The sequence below is a fragment of the Hippocampus zosterae genome, chromosome 1 (genome assembly GCF_025434085.1).
Source record: "Hippocampus zosterae strain Florida chromosome 1, ASM2543408v3, whole genome shotgun sequence".
NCBI lineage: Eukaryota > Metazoa > Chordata > Actinopteri > Syngnathiformes > Syngnathidae > Hippocampus > Hippocampus zosterae.
Window position 1 is genome coordinate 20,194,480 of NC_067451.1, and position 20,859 is coordinate 20,215,338.

The 20,859-nt window shown below is 44.2% G+C and overlaps 2 protein-coding genes across 9 annotated transcripts in view; both read left to right on the forward strand.

Annotated features, from left to right (window-relative positions):
* Window positions 1-9,335, forward strand: part of LOC127603921 (uncharacterized) — a 40,309-nt gene extending 30,974 nt beyond the window's left edge. The window contains exon 2 of the mRNA XM_052070644.1: window positions 9,196-9,335. The gene's annotated coding sequence lies outside the window, so the exon portion shown is untranslated. The remainder of the gene's footprint in view (window positions 1-9,195) is intronic.
* Window positions 1-20,859, forward strand: part of LOC127603884 (Kv channel-interacting protein 1-like) — a 61,558-nt gene that overhangs the window by 38,169 nt on the left and 2,530 nt on the right. For 3 of the 8 annotated variants that reach the window (XM_052070602.1, XM_052070612.1, XM_052070621.1), the window contains 7 exons: window positions 14,200-14,324; window positions 15,169-15,238; window positions 15,321-15,391; window positions 15,455-15,562; window positions 17,774-17,878; window positions 19,046-19,108; window positions 20,345-20,637. In XM_052070602.1, coding sequence (XP_051926562.1) covers window positions 14,200-14,324; window positions 15,169-15,238; window positions 15,321-15,391; window positions 15,455-15,562; window positions 17,774-17,878; window positions 19,046-19,108; window positions 20,345-20,485 — 683 coding nt within the window. In that variant the 3' untranslated portion in view covers window positions 20,486-20,637. The other 5 variants (XM_052070631.1, XM_052070574.1, XM_052070583.1 and 2 more) reach the window with 3 other exon arrangements.

Consider the following 20,859-nt stretch of genomic DNA (forward strand, 5'->3'; position numbering starts at 1 on the left):
TTTAAAAAAATCTGATACTGTTAATAGGTCGGAACTGGGCATGGTTTTCTTGGCTGGATACCTTGATTTAGGATTGTCCCAATGACACATAACTTTCTACATTTTTTTTCTTTTGCTTTTTGTCGCAATCCAAATTTTGTGGGGGATGAGTGAAGTGGGGGGAAAAAGTATCTTCCATTCAAAAACACAAATACAAAATGAAAGCACTCGCAAATATCAGGGAGAAGACTGTAACACTGAACTTGCCTCATGGTAAATGGCCAAATCAGCTAGCTGCATCTAACAAGGCCAAGCCCCTTAAAGGCACACATCAACACACACTTCTCGTTAACTATTGTGTACGTGCAATGGTGGAAGTGGCTTGAATGGTGCCCCCCCCACCACACCCACCCCGCAACTCTGAATTCGCTCAACACAAAAGTAGTAAAGCAGGAATTGAAACTACCATTCCCAGCGTGCCGAGTGACATTGAGTAAACTAGTGTTAGTAATTGTGTTTATTGTTAAATTACCTGTTGTCTTTTTCCTGTGGCAGTAGCAGTACTTGTGTGTTTTAAATCAGAATCAGAATCATCTTTATTGGCCAAGTATGTAGAACACACAAGGAATATGTCTCTGGTATAACACACTGCATTAGTATCATCATAAAAAAGGACATGACAAATAGATATGGAAGGACATTTCGTAATGTAATTGAACCGTAGTGCGGTGGTGCCACCCAGTGACAACTGTGAGACAATGTGCAAAGCATCAAGCAGAGCTAAAGTGATCAGTGGTAGAATACAATACGATGACAGTTTGTACAGTTGGTGCAGAAAATCATTGAACCATTTTAACCAATAGGAGTATTGTCATGACTACGTCAGTGACTATTTAGGAGTTAATGGCTAGAGGGAAGAAACTGTTTAAGTGTCTGCTGGATTTGGTGCGCATGGATCAGTAGCACCTGCCTGAGGTGCAGGGGGATCCAGGAGGATTTTCCGTGCCCTTGTCTTAATTCTTGCAGTTTGCAAGTCCTCAAGAGTGGGTAGGGCGGTGCCAATGATTTTTTTCCGCTGTCCTAACTGTCCGTTGAAGTCGGATTTTGTCTTTTTTTTGGCGGCTCCAAACCAAACCGTGATGGAAGAACACAGGATTGATTCGATGACTGCCGTGTAGAACTGACGTAGCACCTCCTGTGGCAGGCCATGCTTCCTCAGCAGCCTCAGGAAGTACATCCTGTGCTGGGCCCTTTTCAGGATGGAGATGGTGTTGACTTCCCACTTCATGTCCTGGGAGACTGTGATTCCCAGGAACTTGAAGGTCTCGACGGTTGACACAGGGCAGTTGGATAGTGTGAGGGGCAACTGAGGAGAAGAATGTTTCCTGAAGTCCACGATCCTCTCTACAGTCTTGAGCGTGTTCAGGCCAAGGTTGTGTCGTATGCACCAGAGCTCCAGCTGCTCCACTTGTTGCCGGTACGCAAACTCGCCGCTGTCTTTGATGAGACCGATGACCATGGTGTCGTCTGCGAACTTTATGAGTTTGACAGATGGACTTGTTGAGGTGCAATCGTATTTGTAAATCCCTGTTTTGTCTCATGGTGACATTTTATTTCCATCGTGAGTACGACCATTCAGGCGTTGATTGACTGCCCTAGTCATGTGATGGATTTGGAATAGTGGGGTTGGAGCCAATACTGCTTTGGGTTGCTGTGAATTATTTTCTTTTAGCACAGAATTAAGTATGAATCATGCCCAGAATAAATTGATGGATCAATCTCAGTCTCACTTTGAAGACGTCACATCTTTGCATCTCTCCTAATACTCTTAGAGGGGGCACGTTAACAAAAGTGCGCAAACTCACGATTTAAACAACAATGTCTATCAAGAGATGCCGTCAAGCGTGATTGAAAAGCACATTGCTTCCCTATGCGGCCACGGATCGCGCACGAGGAACTCCCGCTGTTTGTGTATGTCTTTGGACTGATTGTACTTTACATCACCTACTGATTCATTTACCTTCATATTTGTTCATGTCCTTAAATTAGAGTTATTTTACAATACAGGTACAGTGTTATTTTTCTTAATTATAAACAAATGAAACAAATTTTTTTGTAATGCAGTAAAGGCATTTTAATAAAACAACTGCATTGTGTAACACAGTTTCCAAGATTGTGGGTCTGTGGCGGTGCATGATGTCTGGAGATAACTTGTTATTCGGCTTTACAACAAACAGAACACAGCTGTAATATTGTGAGATTAGATTCTTCCATGATGGATCCTCTGCTCGAGGATTATTGTGCTCTGAACTTTGTGTCATCATCCTTTTTGTGACTTGTTGTTCCTGCTTGTCTGACAAACCAATTTTCTTCTCTACCTATTTCTAGTCTGCCATCTGTCTGAGGAGCCTTGTGACATTTCACGTCTCCTTGGTGATTTTTTTCCATTTCTCTTTGTCCTCTCCCCGCAGTGGTGCTCATCTTCCTTTCTTCTGTCACACTTTCCTTTACTTTACTCTATTTCCTTTGCGACCTTTCAGCGATGCACTGTCCTCACGCACTGTGTCCACTTCACTCCACTCTATCTAGTCTTTCACAGCCCATTTCATCTCCTCTTCAACTTTCCTATTTTATGACAACCCCACAATCTGCCATCATCACCTTCATAACTCTCTATCGACTCCTCATGTTAGGCCTCCATTCTTTCTCTTATGTGTGTTTCTCTTTCCTCATCACCCACGCTCCCATTAGCTGCTCTGAGTATTAAGTCATCACATCATTTCCTTCCCATTGGGACCCACACAGCAAAAAAATGTTGGATTGTTTTTTTTCATGGGCCCAAAGAAGCTAGACTGACGTGACTAAAATGGAGATTGACTTATTTACAAGTAACGCGTTATGAAGTGCGGAATTGTTTAGCGAGATCAAATTTTAGTTTTAATAAGCCTGCACTTTTTTTTGTTCCCCAGCAATATTCAACTCATATTTTGAGTTAAATTGATCAACCTCTCCTGGTGGATCAAATAAACTATTGTTGGGATGGTGCTCCCGTAATCGAATGGCTGGGTTAAAAATGAACCAATTTATGTTCTTTTGGACATACAGTGACTGTTTTTAGTGTGCAGCAACTGATGTGTATGTGACCTATGTTAAACTGCATCCATCCAAGTGCATTTTTATGAATAAAAGTTAATATAGGCCCTTACAGACATGAATCACACTCATGGTATTGATTATTGCTAGAGTGATTTGGTATCAGGAAGGCTTGCCTAAGTCCACTCCACAACTGCCTCTACCGAGCCTCTTTTACTGTCTATCCCTCCCTTTTCCAATGTACCTAATTCAAATGATCAGCTCATCAGCACGCTCTGACAACCCTGATAATGATCCTGGAAGATATATAACAGGCCGGATTGGGGATCTCAAAGACTGCACTCTGAGAATGCATTGATAGATTGATGGATGGATGGATGGATGGATGGATGGATGGAGGCGGCCCGGTAGTCCAGTGGTTAGCACGTCGGCTTCACAGTGCAGAGGTACCGGGTTCGATTCCAGCTCCGGCCTCCCTGTGTGGAGTTTGCATGTTCTCCCCGGGCCTGCGTGGGTTTTCTCCGGGTGCTCCGGTTTCCTCCCACATTCCAAAAATATGCATGGCAGGCTGATTGAACACTCTAAATTGTCCCTAGGTGTGAGTGTGAGTGCGAATGGTTGTTCGTCTCTGTGTGCCCTGCGATTGGCTGGCAACCGATTCAGGGTGTCCCCCGCCTACTGCCCGGAGATAGCTGGGATAGGCTCCAGCAACCCCCGCGACCCTAGTGAGGATCAAGCGGTATAGAAGATGAATGAATGAATGGATGGATGGATGGATGGATGGATGGATGGATGGATGGACAGATAGATATATAGATATGACTCATATCTGAGTGAATGAGGGATTTTGTTGTTACCTGTGTAACTTCAGGGATACAATATGAGGAATGAACCTCTTAGTAGTTATATTAAGAGTAGTTATAGGGCCGAATTGATGTTTAATCATCACATCGTATTAATACTTGTAAACAAGAAATTGATGGATTACTAGTTTTGAAATCAGTAAACGATATATTTGTTGGTTGTTCACTTATTTCAAATGAGTGTAAACAGGGGCCAAGAATTATTGCAAAATCTCCATGTTATTATTACACCTGACAATTTGACATTTCGGTACATATTTTAGAAATGATCATGGGGCCATATATAATGCTGTGGTGGACCAGATTTGGTCCCCAGGCCTTGAGTTTGACACATGGCTTTATACAACAATAATTTTATTTTTTGCGGCTCGGTCCACATTAAGACCCAAAACAAATACATACATTTACTTTGTACATTGGGGTACATTGGTTATGTTTTGTTTCAGTTCTATTTAGTTTTGTTCCCTCATGTGCCCTTTTTTGTCTCCACCAGCTGTTCTCATCCAGGTCCCTTTGTGTTTAACCAATCAGCTTCCTCAACCCTTTGTGTCTTGTAAAGGTGTTTCTTGTTGTCCCGCCACTTTGCTTGGATTTAGTTCCCTGTAGTTGCTTTGGTTCTCTCAGTCTTTGTTCGGTCATTGTGTGGGTGTGCGTGCTCCTGTCATATTTTTGTTTCTGTTATAGTTTTTTTTTTGTTGCTACTTTGGCTTCCTGTGGTTTTCAGGGCATTGTATACTTCCGTTTTCCAGTGTACTTCTGTAAGTGTTTTTGTTACAATGTTTTGCTCACTCCTCCTGCTTTTTGGGGTCCCCTACCTACCATCATGCAAAACCTGACAACATTAGTCTTGTATCTTGAGGGACAGAGCTATCTGTGACCTTCGGTTTATCTCAGCCTGATGTGTTACAGAGGGAATTTCCTCACCTCACCTGTGATCCTCACCAAAGTAATAAAGGGGGGCTTCCCCTGTCATTCGCCTCTGGAATGAGAAGTTCCTCCTCCTGCTGTCAGACATTTTTTTAAAGTCAAGGTCAATGACAGGCCACGAGTGCTTTGTACTCTGCCTGAGTCAAGCTATAGGCTTCCCTTTCCAGCATCACTTGGTGTTTTGCCAAATCCATTTTGGAAGCAATTTTGAAAATGTTCTGCTGTCGAGTGTTGGTTCAACAATTATTACCATAGATGCCACAGCCCTCTGATGCCTGTGTGCAAAAGTCTCTGAACAGGGCTTGTTTACATCAGCCTTTGTTGAGATGCCATGAAAATCACTCTGGATGTCATCTGGAACGGCCAGCTTGGTGATCTAGTGGTTAGAACATCTATCTTAGTTTTTAGTTTTAAATTTGAACCTCAGTTCTGGCCTTCTGTGTTTAGTTCATTTTGCATGATTTTCCCCACGCAGGTGTTGGTTGTGACTGAATTCTAGTTTGTCTATATGTGACCTGTGATTGAATGACGGCCATTTTAGGATGTACCCCACCTAGTGCCCGAGCCAGCTGGAATAGGTTAAATTGATCTGAAACACCATCAAACTTTCATTTTACTTGAACCAACTTTGTGCAAAAGGAGTTTTTATGCACTGATACGCAGATTATGTGGAGCTAAGATTTACGCTGCTAAAATCACCCAGACTTGATTTGGATGAACTAATTTAATCCAAGTTCCATTATTATAGCCGAAAGTTAACAAGTATGGCCAAGTGTGTTGTTGCTAAGTGTTAAGTGCATGTGCTTTAGCCCAGCAGCCATGCGATTCTTCACCTCAGATTGTCCCTTTTTTTTTTTTTTTACTTTTCAGAATACCCACATAAGTCATGTCAGTCTGTAAGGTCATTCAGAGTCATGCTGAGGGCAATGTGCAGCTTCATGTGAGTGTAGTCGGGGTCCTCATTTTGACTTGCCCCTCATTAATTGCATGTGACAGTTACTCCCAAGTAAGAGCCATCTGAGATGGAGGTGCAGTTTTACCTTGTTTTACAAATAACACTCTGCAAAAAAATCAGCTACATTACTTGATCACCTTTGAGAATGTGTGACCGCATACAAGTGGCTGTCTCTCATAGAGAGTACAGTATATGCGAATGGCTTGCAGTAAATTAGGCTCATGCAACAGTGAAACTGTAAACAATGAAACTGTGGATGAGATCCTAAAATCACGTTGTAAAACGTTATCGCGCCTGCAGCTCTTGCATGCTATAATTTGGGCTATGGCAGCTGAAGTCTATTTTTAAGATATGCTTCTAATGTCTTGGAGAGCCACATCCACCCTTATAAGTGAGCGCAAACCTTCTCCATCCCTGCTTGTGCTGCAGATTAGGCTAATTCCCTTCATGTAAATGTCATAAGAAGTAAGTGGGCAGTAAGGGAAGAAAATGAAGAGGATAGTAGTGATTTATGAGCTTTGTTAGGGGAAAAAGAGAGATCCATCCATCCATGAACTGAACCGCTTATCCTCACGAGGGTCACGGGTGTGCTGGAGCTTATCCCAGCTGTCTTTGGGCAGTAGGCGGGGGGCACCCTGAACTGGTTGCCAGCCAATCGCAGGGCACACATAGATGAACAACCATTCATGCTCACAATCGTGCCGAGGGACAATTTAGAGTGTTGCTCTGCATGTTTTTGGAATGTGGGAGGAAACTGGAATATCTGGAGAAAACCCACGCAGGCACAGGGAGAACACTCCACAAAGAAAGGTTCAACCTCACGACCTCAGCGAAATAAAAAGATGATGGAGGATATAAGGAAATCAATCTTGGAGCTCGCGGTACAGTGTTGTTGTGGTTAGCATGTCTGCTTCACATTTGAGAGGCTTCCTGTGTGGAGTTTCCATGTTATGCTTATGTGCTTATGTCTTATCCCCTTCCTCACCACACACTGTGACTCCCTCCCACACTCCAAAAACATGCACTTTAATTTCATTGAAATGTATCCAAAGGTGTGAATGTGAGTGTCAATGGGTGGTGTGTCTATTTTTGTGCCTTGCCATTGACCGTGACCAATCCAGGGTATACCCCGCTAGGCACCCAAAGTCAGATGGGATTTGCTCCAGTTCCCCATGACCCTGCTGAGGTCAAGCAGTATAGAAAATGGAAAGAATTTTGCGGCTGAGGTTGAACAAAATGATCTTCTTTGGTGTGTCTGCCAGCTGTGCAGGGGAAGTGACAGGCAGCCTTTTCTCTGCTGACATTCAAGCCGCCACTTTAATCCCTCGAACGGGTGCCAGATGAAATGAATTCAGGATTTCAGTCACAGTGTAAACTCAACAGGTTATAATGTTTTTGCAGCAAATGGAAGAGCTGCTTTGGCTTAGGTTTGTTTCGGAATCCATTCAGGAGGTTGGGTCTAGAAAGACAAGATAGAGGCGTGTGGAAGACGTTTGCTTGAATGTCCCCGATGACAAGATGGTGCTGTAGCAAAAACTTGATCACATTCCAAATTGTTCACAATTTCGCTGTATTTGCCTGTCGTATTCATGAATGAGTTAGTGATTGCACTGATACTCCTGATATGAGCACTGCGATGATTCATCACTTAGAATGTGGAAAGAGGATAAATGGCCAATGTGTTGCTTTCCTCACATTACGTCACAGACCATTACATTTTAAATCGGCAGTCACACAAAACAAGAAACAAAGCACTGTGAGCTTGGTTTCATTGTAATTAATTTCTGGGGTTTTATCGTTGATATAAAACAGGCACCCCTCCGTGAGCCGTCACCTTACCGTGGTGGAGGGGTTTGCGTGTCCCAATGATCCTAGGAGCTAAGTTGTCTGGGGCTTTATGCCCCTGGCAGGGTCACCCATGGCAAACAGGTTCTAGGTGAGGGGCCAGACAAAGCACGGCTCATAGACCCTTATGATGAATATACTAGATGGACCAAGGTTTCCCTTGCCCGGACGCGGGTCACCGGGGCCCCACTCTGGAGCCAGGCCTGGAGGTGGGGCTCGTTGGCAAGCGCCTGGTGGCCAGGCCTACACCAATGGGGCCCGGCCGGGCACAGCCCGAAGAGGCAACGTGGGTCCCCCTTCCCATGGGCTCACCACCCATGAGAGGGGCCAAAGGGGTCGGGTGCAATGTGAGCTGGGCGGCAGCCAAAGGCGGGGACCCTGGCGGTCCGATCCTCGGCTGCAGAAGCTAGCTCTTGGGACATGGAATGTCACCTCTCTGGGAGTACTCCTGCTGGGGACTCCCTTGTTCTGCTGGGGGACTTCAAGGCTCACATGGGCAATGACAGTGAGACCTGGAGGGGCGTGATTGGGAGGAACGGCCCCCCCGATCAGAACTCGAGTTGTGTTTTGTTATTGGACTTCTGTGCTCTCCACGGATTGTCCATAACGAACACCTTGTTCAAACAAAAGGGTGTCCATATGTGCATTTGGCACCAGGACACCCCAGGCCGCAGTTTGATGATCGACTTTGTAGTTGTATCATCGGATTTGCGGCCGCATGCTCTGGACACTCGGGTGAAGAGAGGGGCGGAGCTGTCAACTGATCACCACCTGGTGGTGAGTAGGCTCCGATGGTGGGGGAAGATGCCGGTCCGTCCTGGCAGACCCAAACGTATTGTGAGGGTTTGTTGGGAGCGTCTGGCGGAATCCCCTGTCAGAAGGAGTTTCATCTCCCACCTTCGACAGAGCTTTTCCCATGTTCTGGGGGAGGCGGGGGACATTGAGCCCGAGTGGACCATGTTCCGTGCCTCTATTGTTGAGGCGGCCAATCTGAGTTGTGGCCGTAAGGTGGTTGGTGCCTGTCGTGGCGGCAACCCCCGTACTCGCTGGTGGACAGTAAGGGATGCCGTCAAGCTGAAAAAGGAGTCCTATCGAGCCTTTATGGCCTGTGGGACCCCAGAGGCAGCTGACGGGTATCGACTGGCCAAGCGGAACGCAGCTTCGGTGATCGCCGAGGCAAAAACCCGAGCGTGGGAAGAGTTTGCTGAGGCCATGGAAGCCGACTTCCGGACGGCTTCGAGGAAATTCTGGTCCACCATATGATGTCTCAGGAGGGGGAAGCAGTGCACCACTAACACTGTGTACAATGGGGATGGGGCGCTGCTGACTTCGACTCGGGACGTTGTGAACCGGTGGGCAGAGTACTTCGAAGACCTCCTCAACTCCACCAACACGTCTCCCTTGGAGGAAGCAGAGCCCGGGGACTCTGAGGTGGGCTGTCCTATCTCTGTGGCTGAAGTCACCGATGTGGTTAAAAAGCTCCTCGGTGGCAAGGCCCCAGGGGTGGATGAGATCCGCCCGGAGTTCCTCAAGGCTCTGGATGTTGTGGGGCTGTCCTGGTTGACACGCCTCTGCAACATCGCGTGGTCAACAGGGAGAGTGCCTCTGGATTGGCAGGCCAGGGTGGTAGTCCCTCTTTTTAAAAAGGGGGACCGGAGGGTGTGTTCAACTATAGAGGGATCACACTCCTCAGCCTCCCTGGTAAGGTCTATTCAGGGGTGCTGGAGAGGAGGGTCCGTCAGGAAGTCGAGCCTCAGATTGAGGAGGAGCAGTGTGGTTTTCGTCCCGGCCGTGGAACAGTGGACCAGCTCTCTACACCCTTAGCAGGGTCCATGAGGGTATGTGGGAATTCGACCAACCAGTCTACATGTGTTTTGTGGACTTAGAGAAGGCGTTTGACCGTGTCCCTCGGGGAGTTCTGTGGGGGGTGCTTCGAGGGTTTGGGATACCGAACCCCCTGATATGGGCTGTTCTGTCACTATACCACCGATGTCAGAGTTTGGTTCGCATTGCCGGCAGTAAGTCGGAATCGTTTCCAGTGGGGGTAGAACTCCGCCAAGGCTGCCTTTTGTCGCCGATTCTGTTCATAACCTTTATGGACAGAATTTCTAGGCGCAGCCGAAGCGTTGAGGGGGTCAGTTTTGGGGGCCTCAGTATTGCATCCCTGCTTTTTGCAGATGATGTGGTGCTGTTGGCTCCTTCAAACAGGGCTCTCCAACTCTCACTGGAGCGTTTCGCAGCCGAGTGTGAAGCGGTTGGGATGAAGATCAGCACCTCCAAATCTGAAACCATGGTCCTCAGTCGAAAAAGGGTGGAGTGCCCCCTCCAGGTCGGGGAGGAGGTCTTGCCCCAAGTGGAGGAGTTCAAGTATCTCCGGGTCTTGTTCACAAGTGGGGGCAGAAGGAAGCGGGAGATCGACAGGCGGATTGGTGCAGCGTCTGCTGTGATGCGGACGTTGTATCGGTCTGTCGTGGTGAAGAAGGAGCTAAGCCAAAGGGCGAAGCTCTCAATTTACCGGTCGATCTACGTTCCAACCCTCATCTATGGTCACGAGCTATGGGTCGTGACCGAAAGAACGAGATCACGGTTACAAGCGGCCGAAATGAGTTTTCTCCGCAGGGTGTCTGGGCTCTCCCTTAGAGATAAGGTGAGAAGCTCGGTCATCCGGGAGGGGCTCAGAGTCGAGCCGCTTCTCCTCCATATCGAGAGGAGCCAGATGAGGTGGCTTAGGCATCTGATTCGGATGCCTCCTGAGCGCCTCCCCGGTGAGGTGTTCCGGTCATGCCCCACCGGGAGGAGACCCCGAGGAAGACCCAGGACACGTTGGAGAGACTATGTCACCCAGCTTGCCTGGGAATGACTCGGGATCCCCCGGGGAGAGCTGGACAAAGTAGCTCGGGAGAGGGAAGTCTGGGCTTCCCTCCTAAAGCTGTTGCCCCCGCGACCCGGCCCCGGATAAGCGGTAGATGATGGATGGATGGATGGATGGATGGATGGATGGATGGATGGATGGATGGATGGATGGATGGATGGATAAAACAGGCATGATGATTCATGTCTGTGAGTCTGTTATGCACTTTTGAATCTGCATTCATCAGCCACTTCATGAGTTTACCTGCACCATTCAATGATGAAATCTTCTTTTAAAAGAAAAGTAGGCTCATTGTTTTTGTTGTTGAAGTTGGTAGTGATCTGGAGCGGCTTCTCTTTGTCTCATGTAGCTAACCAAAAATAAAACAAACACAGCATGAAGCAGTGCAGTTCAATTGCAAATGAAACTACATATTGTTAAAATCTTGTGCCCTGCCCCAATCGCAGAATAGTTCACCTTGCCATTTCCATTCCATTTTCCCATGGAGCTCAATCCCCCACGGACTGCACAATCACTCGATCACCTCCTTTTAAGCTCATTAGCCCCCAAATCGATTCACACTGATGTTTTTCGTTTCCATTCACAGTGAAGCAATTCTTCTGTTTTCTTAGGCTTGTGTATTAAAGCCGCCATGCCCCACACACTGTTCATGAAATCCAGAGAGACATGCTGCACAGCGGTCACACCAAGAGGCAAATGACCACTAGTGCTAACCCTTAATGTATTTTACCATCCTTATTAAAAGATATTTATATGGCTGAACATGGTTTGAATGCCTATCAAATTAAATTAAATTCTGCCCTTGATGCAACATTAAACTGTAGAGACAGTGCAGCCACTATAAATGAAGTGAAGCATCAATTGACACTTTCTCTTGATACAGCAGAGCCCCCTGTTGACTGTACTTGTACACACTGAAGTTTGTCGCCACTACTGTACAACCTTCATTAAGCCAAACAAAAAACGTCACAACATGTACAGTATATATGCTGTCATTTAAGAATGAAGTTTATTTGAGGATAATTGGACCTTCTATCATTTAGTAGGAGAGTATTTAAAATAAGGAGACCTATTTCATAGTATTTACTGGAAATTAAATGGCTTCATTCTTTCGGTATTAATGCTATAGATGCAATCGGCACAGCTTCGTGTGTATGTCTTTGTGCAATCTAGTCCAAAATTCGCATATTAGTGACATTTTTAATGAACATGGTGGTGAGCTATATGATGATTGTTATTGTTGTATTGTATTCAATATACATCAGGGGCGGCCCGGTGGACCAGTGGTTTATGCGTCTGTGGAGCATTGTGTCCATTAATACATACAGTATGTGGGTTCCTTCCCCAAACTGTTGTTACAGTTGGAAGCTTGGATGCACAGAATTGTCCAGAAATTGAGAAAATCACATTTCACTGCGGGCAGCCCGGTGGACGAGTGGTTAGTGCGTCGACCTCACAGTGCAGAGGTACCGGGTTCGATTCCAGCTCCGGCCTCCCTGTGTGGAGTTTGCATGTTCTCCCCGGGCCTACGTGGGTTTTCCCCAGGTACTCCGGTTTCCTCCCACATTCCAAAAACATGCATGGCAGGCTGATTGAACACTCCAAATGGTCCCTAGGTGTGAGTGTGAGCGCGGGTGGTTGTTCGTCTCTGTGTGCGCTGCGATTGGCTGGCAACCGGTTCAGGGTGTCCCCCGCCTATTGCCCGAAGACAGCTGGGGTAGGCTACAGCACTCCCCGAGACCCTTGTGAGGATAAGGGGATTGGAAAATGAATATACATCAGCGGTTTCAAACTCAGTTGCAACACAGCTGATTCAAAATGATCACATCATCAGCAAGCTCTGTGAAATCCTGACATTGAACCAGTTCATTTGAATCAGGTGTGTTGCAACAGGGAGACTTGGAAAACATGCAGGGCAGCAGCCCTCCAGGACCTGAGTTTGACACCCACTGATATACATGAAAAGTAATAACGTTACCAAATTAATTCTAGCCAAATACTAACCTTTTATTGCTGCAAATGGCATAAGTATCACTTCAGGCAGTGCCGCTTGTAGCAAAAAATGCAAACATTTTTCTGAAGTGTTAGTGGGAATAAATAGTAAACTCACTGACTATTGTGTGTGCAGATAGCACCTATTTCATTGTTACGGATTAGATTTTTGTGTGAATCTCATAACTATATTGTGGCAACAAACATGCATACATACATAAAAAAAAGAACATCAACAACATCATCTCTTTTCTCGCAAGTGATTGTTTTGGAAATTTTTGGAGGCCGATAAGTGCAATGAAAATAGGAGCTCATTTGCCCTTAACGTGCTGCATATTTTACTCTGACTGGGTTTGATGTCACGAAGAAACAGCAATGCTATCACAACCCTTCCCTTCCCACAATAATATTCCCTTCAAATTTCGCAGAGTTTATGTTAAGTTCTGCCGCCCTCTACCGGTATTTAATGGTCATGGCATACTGCATAGTTCGTGTAAAATTAAGTCAAGCGCACAAGGCGCTTATGCTTGTCTCGGTGGGTGTATTTTTGGTTATTAGTTATAGTATGCAAAGAAGGAGTCATTTTGTGCTCAATTCAACCTCCCGTTGTTGTTTAGGGGTAAATATGAGGCTTTAATGGAGACAATTTATCAAACGGTGAGCTCTCCTCCAAAACACACCTCCCCACTTGGGAAGACAGACACATCCCTGAGCAATGTGACTCGATATACAGTACCGTACTTGGCACTGGCAAGGGAAGAGTCTATGTTGTCAGTGATAGCTAGATAAATTGATCTCAATCTGCTTTTAGCACAATTGGCCACAGGCCTGCATGTGTGTGTTTTGTGTCATTTGAGTCATTGGTGGTTAGTCCTCTCTCATTTCCCTGGCAGTGATGAGTGTAATGAGTCATTCATGTTGGGCCAATAAGAGGAGGAGTCATTCAACTGACCTCAACCTCTGTGCACTTGCAAGGCTCATTCTCTGCTCTTCCCCATGTCTTTCAAATTGTTTCGTGACACGCCAAGTTAAGTTGACAGTCAAGCTAAATATAAAAACAGAAAGTGTGTATTTCAACCACAAATGTTGCAGGAACATGTTGGACTGATGCAAAACAATACTCACGGGTTTATTTTCTTTAGCCACTGCAAAATAAGAACAATTACTTGGTTTACTTTGTCGCGTATAGTAGTTGTGAAAATCACTTTCATTCATGACTTCATGAATGCAGAATATTTATACAAGGTCGCCAAAAGAAGCCGCAAGGAATTAAACATGATGCACAAACCGTTACATTTATTACATTCTATTCGCTTATGTTATTACCATATGGTTTACAAAATAACATTACCGGGCGCTGTTTTCCCTATGAAAAAAACATCACAAGCTCTTTTGTAAGGAGCAGTGGGGCTGAATCTCAGCTATGGCCTATGTGTGGAGTTTGCATATTCTCCTCGTGCTTGTGTGGGTTTTCTCTGGCTATGTTAAGTTAATAAAAGACTTCAAATCATTAATTGGGGTCAACGTGAGTGAATAGCTGTCGACATGTGCCCAGTGATTGACTGGCGACCATCCCAGGGTGTTCTCCGTCTCTCGCCCAACGTCACCTGGGAAGAACTATGGATGTAAGTAATGCCTGTGTCACCTACTTCCTTTTGTTTGTGTGTCACCAGACAACGCTGATGACGACCTGGAGATGACCATGGTGTGCCATCGACCGGAAGGCCTAGATCAGCTCGAGGCTCAGACAAACTTCAGTAAAAGAGAACTCCAAGTGTTGTACAGGGGGTTCAAGAATGTACGTTTTTTCACATATACAGCACTGCAAGCACCAGAACTTACATACAGACATACATCAGCCCATTCATGAAGTACACTGGTACTCTACTGAGATCCAGTAGATGTTCTGTCTCGAGCTTTTTGATTGACACGGTCACAGAGGGGTCCAAATGATATGGATTGTTTGAGGCCAGTGCCAATTATATTTGGCAGGGAAAAAAAATCCGACAACTGATTAATTGGCCGATTATAAAAAGAAAATATTGTTCCCTAGTCTTAATTAAATTTATTTATTTTAATTTAATAATTTTACATATTCGGACCACCTTTCAGTATGATGCAGCTCACTCACTGCAAACTCCAACCACAACAATAAACATTTGTAAAGTTCAGCCACCTCAATAGTGTCAATCATTCCTGATCAATTGCTGTCATTAAATTGTGAGGTTGTACCTAACGTTGTGACCAGTGACCGTATGGTGCACTGCTAGAAAAACATTATGCACAAGCGTGAAATCCCACAAATATTTAAATATGCCGTAGAAATGAAAGTTCAATCCTGTCAGCCAGAGGCTGCTCTTTAGAACAAAACACACAGTAAATTACATTTCCGCATTAATTAATTTCCGTATTTTGATTAAATTTTCTCTTTACAAAATGCATGTGGAATGTTTTTGAAGTAAACAATCAGTTTTTAACTACATAATTAAACAGCAGCCAAAGTCTCTTGCCATTTGTTTATAAAATGGAGGCCATGCTTTGGTTACCTCCAATTATTTACCCAACTGTACTCAAGTGTATTCAGTCATGTTTTCCCTATTTGTCACAGATCTTTTGTGTGTGTGTGTGTGTGTGTTTTCCAGGAGTGTCCAAGTGGAACTGTCAATGAGGAAACCTTCAAACAAATCTACTCCCAATTTTTCCCACATGGAGGTTGATCTTTGTTGTGTGCCGTGATTGTTTTTCAACCAGCACATTCGTTCAATGACACGTGTTCTTGTGCTCACTCATGCAGACGCCAGCACCTACGCACACTACTTGTTCAACGCGTTTGACACGGCACAATCGGGCATCATAAAGTTTGAGGTAAACGTCGGTGATTCTTTTCCTGATTATCAGCTCGTGTGATGCTTGTTTCTCCTCCGCCAGGACTTTGTAACGGCTCTGTCCATCCTGCTGAGGGGCTCCATCACAGAGAAGCTCCAGTGGACTTTTAACCTCTACGACATCAACCGTGATGGATACATCAACAAAGAGGTGTGCCGTTTTAATCCAAATGAAACAGGCCGGTCACATCACTCATGCTAGTTGTTGCTTTGATACAAGGACATTACTGGTAGCCAGTGTCCATAGGATGTTTTTTTCAGGTATCAATAACTAACATTCGTCCAGTGATCCCACCCTCCCCCCTTCTCAGTATGAGGCCTACAGTATATAAGATAAGATATCCTTTATTTGTCCCGCAATGGGGAAATTACAGTCAGAATTCAGAAGCGAAAGCACTGGGTAGGGAGAGGGGAAAAAGAACACGCTTGAACTATCCTCTTCTGAGGATTATTTAAGTCCAGGATAAAATAAAATACCCTAGCACATAAATAAGCATATGACAGTTACAACAAGTCACAAGACATAACATGTAATAAGGGGGAGGATGAATGGGAAGGTGGGGGGGGGGGGGTTAATGGGGAGGGGAGGCGGAGTGACCGCGACGCGGCCCGTCTGACCAGCTGCACGGACCACCTTGCGCTCCGCAGGTCGTACAAAATCACGGGGGAAAAGAATCGGAGGGATGAAGACGGTGATGATAATAAGGATGTGTATGCGCGTATGATTGTCTGGTTGTGTATGCGTGTACAGGCCACAGCTGCTTCGTCAGGTCTGCTCATGAAGACAGTCTCGGCTTATCAGTCCATGGCCGAGAAGGGGGAGGGGGGGGTGATGGTGGAAAGGGTCCAGATAGCGTTATTTGTTTTGGAGGGACGGCCGCCAACAATTTCAGACAGCCTTGAGTCCGTGGCCTGTATCTCTTCACTGGTGCCTATCAGCCAAATCCGCAATCTCTTTCCGCAGCGCAGATTCCAACTTCTCCATGTTGTTGTCGATCGTACGGAGTCGCTCCAAAATCGCATCTATATTGCGGTTGAGCTCAGTCACCGCTTGAGTCCGAGTGTTGGACATTCGCGCCAAACCATCCAGAATCACCGGCAGCTTCTTCACTTCCAATAAAGCCGCTCCTGTCGGTTGAATTTTGCGATAGAACAGGAAGCTGCTAACACCAAACCGCAGCATACCTACTATCAGAAGGCCGATAATGTAGATGTCTTCCACATCCTCAACGGACAGTATTGACAGGCACACCATTCTCCACTTTCTCCATGGATCAAGGGCGTATCCGGCAGCAAATGTCCCCGAAGGGCAAGTCGGCTCCCCATTGCCTGCTCTTTTCGTCGAAAAATTTTTGTTGATTGCATCGAGAGACCAGCCAACTAATTCCATGGTTGGTTCTTCAGATGAAAATACAGTGGGAGGCTAGGAAAAGTTAGACAAAGACAGCACAAAGACGAAGTGGCGAGCAAGGAGAGGGTGGGGGGGAGGACAGGAGCTAAGCAAAAAGCGTCTGCCTTCATCGAGAGCCAAGCAGGAAAGGTAAAGGCAAGTTCATAAAAGACGGAAACTATTTTGTAAGGAGTTTCTTTGCTTTTTTTTTTTTTTTTTTTTGCAAAATTGGTAAAATGTGTAATGTGTTTGTATTGTATTGTAAAAATAAAATGTTATTTTATTCTATTTTTTTTTTTCAAAATGCACTAAGGAGTGGCACCCAAATTTCGTTGTATACCATACAATGACAATAAAGGCGATTCTGATTCTGATTGTCAGTAAAATTTTATTTTCAATTTGTTCACCTTAGAATCTATACTTTTTACATTTACATAAGACAAACAATTGAATCAGTACTTCTATGATTACGACTATGATTTATTTTTTTTAATTAGTACAGTATTGATACTTCCACTCGATGTACACAGTTTGAATACTTTTGTCACTTCTGACCCCTCCTTATAGCGCAAGTTCAGCTCACTTAGGCTTTTTTGAGTAACAGTAGTGTGTTACAAAAGTTCACATACTGGGCTCACACTTAAAGTCAAGGTCAACCACCGCGAAAAACGAATCAAACGTGTACCTCCTGACCTGCAAAGTGTTCCCCAAGACAATTAGATAAAAATTGTAAGAGCAAAGCAATATATCTTGCTCCAGTGGTTCTCCGGTACAATGGCAACATCGTTTTTATCGTTCAATTTATAGCTACGGCATGTAACTCAATACAGAGCATTATTACCTCTTTGGAACCCAACATTTTGTTACAGCTCTTGTTATCAGACATTGTGGACCGAAGAAAGTGTCCAGTTTGCGTTAATAGCGTTTGATGTGTTCAACGTGTTTTTTTCTGACTTGGCGTGTCCTTTACAGGAGATGACAGACATTGTCCGAGCCATTTATGACATGATGGGCAAGTACACGTACCCCGCCTTGAAAACAGATGCGCACAAGCAGCACGTGGATGCCTTCTTTCAGGTAACAAAGTTAAAATAAACTTTCAAATAAAAAATACTCAGTCACTTATCCCCATATCAATTTTCTCACTATGTGGTTAAGAACAGTGGACAACGTCATTGGTCGATACTGCAGAGAAGCTACTTTGGACTGGAGAATAAAATAAACACATCATACATGTGTACTGGCAGATGATGATTCGGGGAGTTGCTTTTTTACATCCTTAATAACTTCAAGTCCAAAGATGATATATGAATTGCTCATTTTGATTTAAGGATGACAGACCTATTCTTTTTATCATGAACGGTGTACATTGAACCTGTAACATTTACTTTGTGAATGCAGACACTTAGTCTTTCTTATTTCTGCTTTCTCCCCACAATCTTGCTGCTGTAGACTGTAAATTTCCCCAGTGTGGGACAAATAAAGGATATTTTAATCTTAATCTTATTAAAACAACGATCATTGGGGTCTCAGCTCTGGGATTTTTTTGTTACTTTTTTTCAAAGTACTTTAGTCTACAAGCCACCGTTAAATTGCTTGACAAAATGTTTGCAGCAGATTTCATTCTTTGATTCAAATCTACAGTACATGTTCTAGTGATTGAGTGCAGAGTGCCCCTTCTATCTGCAGTGTATCAGTACAGTATAGTATCTTATTGTACACTGTAGTGTACGGTATTTGGTACTTTATCACTGTTTGCATGGTGACATCTCATGGCTGTTACAATAATGGTATGACCAGAAAAAAAAATAGGAGTTGGATTTTGTCAGGATAATCACAACAGCAGAATACACCCTGGACTGGTTTCCTGTCAAATGCTGGGCACATTAACAACATTCACACTCACAGTCACACCTATGGACAATTAAAATCTTCAGTGAAGCTAACCTGCGTGTTTTTGGAATGTATGTGTGTGTGGAGGGGGCGGGTGGATGTGCTGGGGTGCGGTCCAGAGTACCTGCAGAAAACCCACGTAAACATATTGAGAGCATTCAAATTCCACACAGCAAAGGCAGAGCCAGGATTTGATCCCAGGACCATAGAGCTGTGAGGCATATGTGTTAGCCACAAATGTTTCTTGCTTAATCCAAAAATAAGCAAATATACACATGGGAATATTTGCAAACTGCATTTATGTATTTGACAAGTCACCTGGTAGCATACGGTATGTGCTCTTCCCCACAGAAAATGGACAAAAACAGAGACGGGGTAGTAACCATTGATGAATTCATCTATTCTTGTCAAGAGGTAAGCTACATTTGATTTCTTTTTTTAACAGCAGACTGAGAATGCTGCTAACTTGGTTAAAGGGTGTTGTTGTTGTTGGTTTACATTCAGTGCAGGTGTGAGTAATACAATCACATGGCAGAATTCTATTTGGCTTCGCTCACTGTTCCAGAGGGGGCCTTCTTGCATGTTATTATCACACCTGTGCCATTCCTCTTATAATGCACATTCCTTACATTCATAGGCCACATTAGGTGCAGCTGCACAAACTATTATGGTCTAATACAAGAGATGCATAAAATAGATGCACAAAATATAATCATTAGTTTTGATTGACCCTGTCAGTGAGGTTTTAGTTCTGAGGAATGGATTTGGTCTTTAGACTGCATCTCGTTTTGGAATCAAAGGCATTTTTACTTGGTCTCATCTCGGTTGCAGACAGAACGGATTTGGGATTTTTGGTCAAGACTGGTTGAAACCAGGCCAATACTACTGTGATTAGTGTGAAACGCAAATTGCAGGGGCTGCACTGCCTTCCCAGTGTTGCCTGGAGTGCACACAGAGTGGTGGATGAAGATGACAGGAGATGCATCAAATTTTGAAAAAATGACAAACTCGTCCGTAATTACGTTTACCTTCCAAAACCATATTGAGTTCATTTGCCAAGCAAATTGTAAGTTGAACACTCTCCAATAGTGATGGGAAAATGAAGCTTCTGAATGCCTCACGAACCAGTTGTTCATGATGGCACTATTGATTTAAATAAAGGGGCTTAGCAAATGGCAAGTCATAGTTCAAAGGTAATTTTCACCCAATGTCGAACAGAGGAGTCAAAAAATTCCAACTGATTCATGAAGTAAAAGCTTCATTTTCCCATCACTATTGCAAACATAATGAAAAAAAAAGATTCTGGTCATTTTGCTGTGTTCATTTTTTACTTTTTTTTTTAATTTTAATTTAAATTTTTTAAAGACATACGTTATTGGTCTTGTCTTGGTCTCGACCTCCAAAAGTCTTATCTCGGTCTCGGTACTCTCTAGTCTCAATAATGTCTTGGTCTCGGCTGGCATGGACTTGACGACAACACTACCTGTAAGACTTTTTTTTACCGTGATATTAATTATGCAATTTATTCCACAATTTAATGCATTTCACAGATTTCTTAACATCATTTTTGTAACATGCTTTCTTCAAAATACACCATGGATAAAAAAATTAAAAAAGAAAGAAAAAAATCATAATGCATTAATTTCTCAGGGCATCCTTCACACCCAAGAACACTGCCATCCTTGTCGACGCCCCGGTCAGATCCGCCTTGGAAGACTTCCTGTTGGTCTACCACTCAGATTATTGTCGAAACGTCAACTGGTCCAAAATACTGCCTGCCCACATTGTTAGTTGAACACCCTGGTTCAAAAGCATCAAAATCCCTACTCAAAAACCTACACTGGCTTCAAGTCAAACAGACAATCACTCAGCAATATTAATTCCCTCCACAATTTTAAATTACATTTTAAAGCCAATCTGTACGCTCCATCTGACTTTTACAGGTTTTTTTTTTTTGGGGGGGGGGGGTCGTTTGATTTCTGTTTTGCTAGATGACCTAGTAGTACAAGTTAGAGCCAAAGTAAGAAATATATTGTTTGCTTCATACTTGTTCAAACGAAACTGTAGAAACAGTTCTTGTACTGGATCTTAATTTACACTGTGCAGGTGTACCTAATAACGTGTCCTCCAGTATTTCTTTCATCCCATGTCGCAAACTATACAAT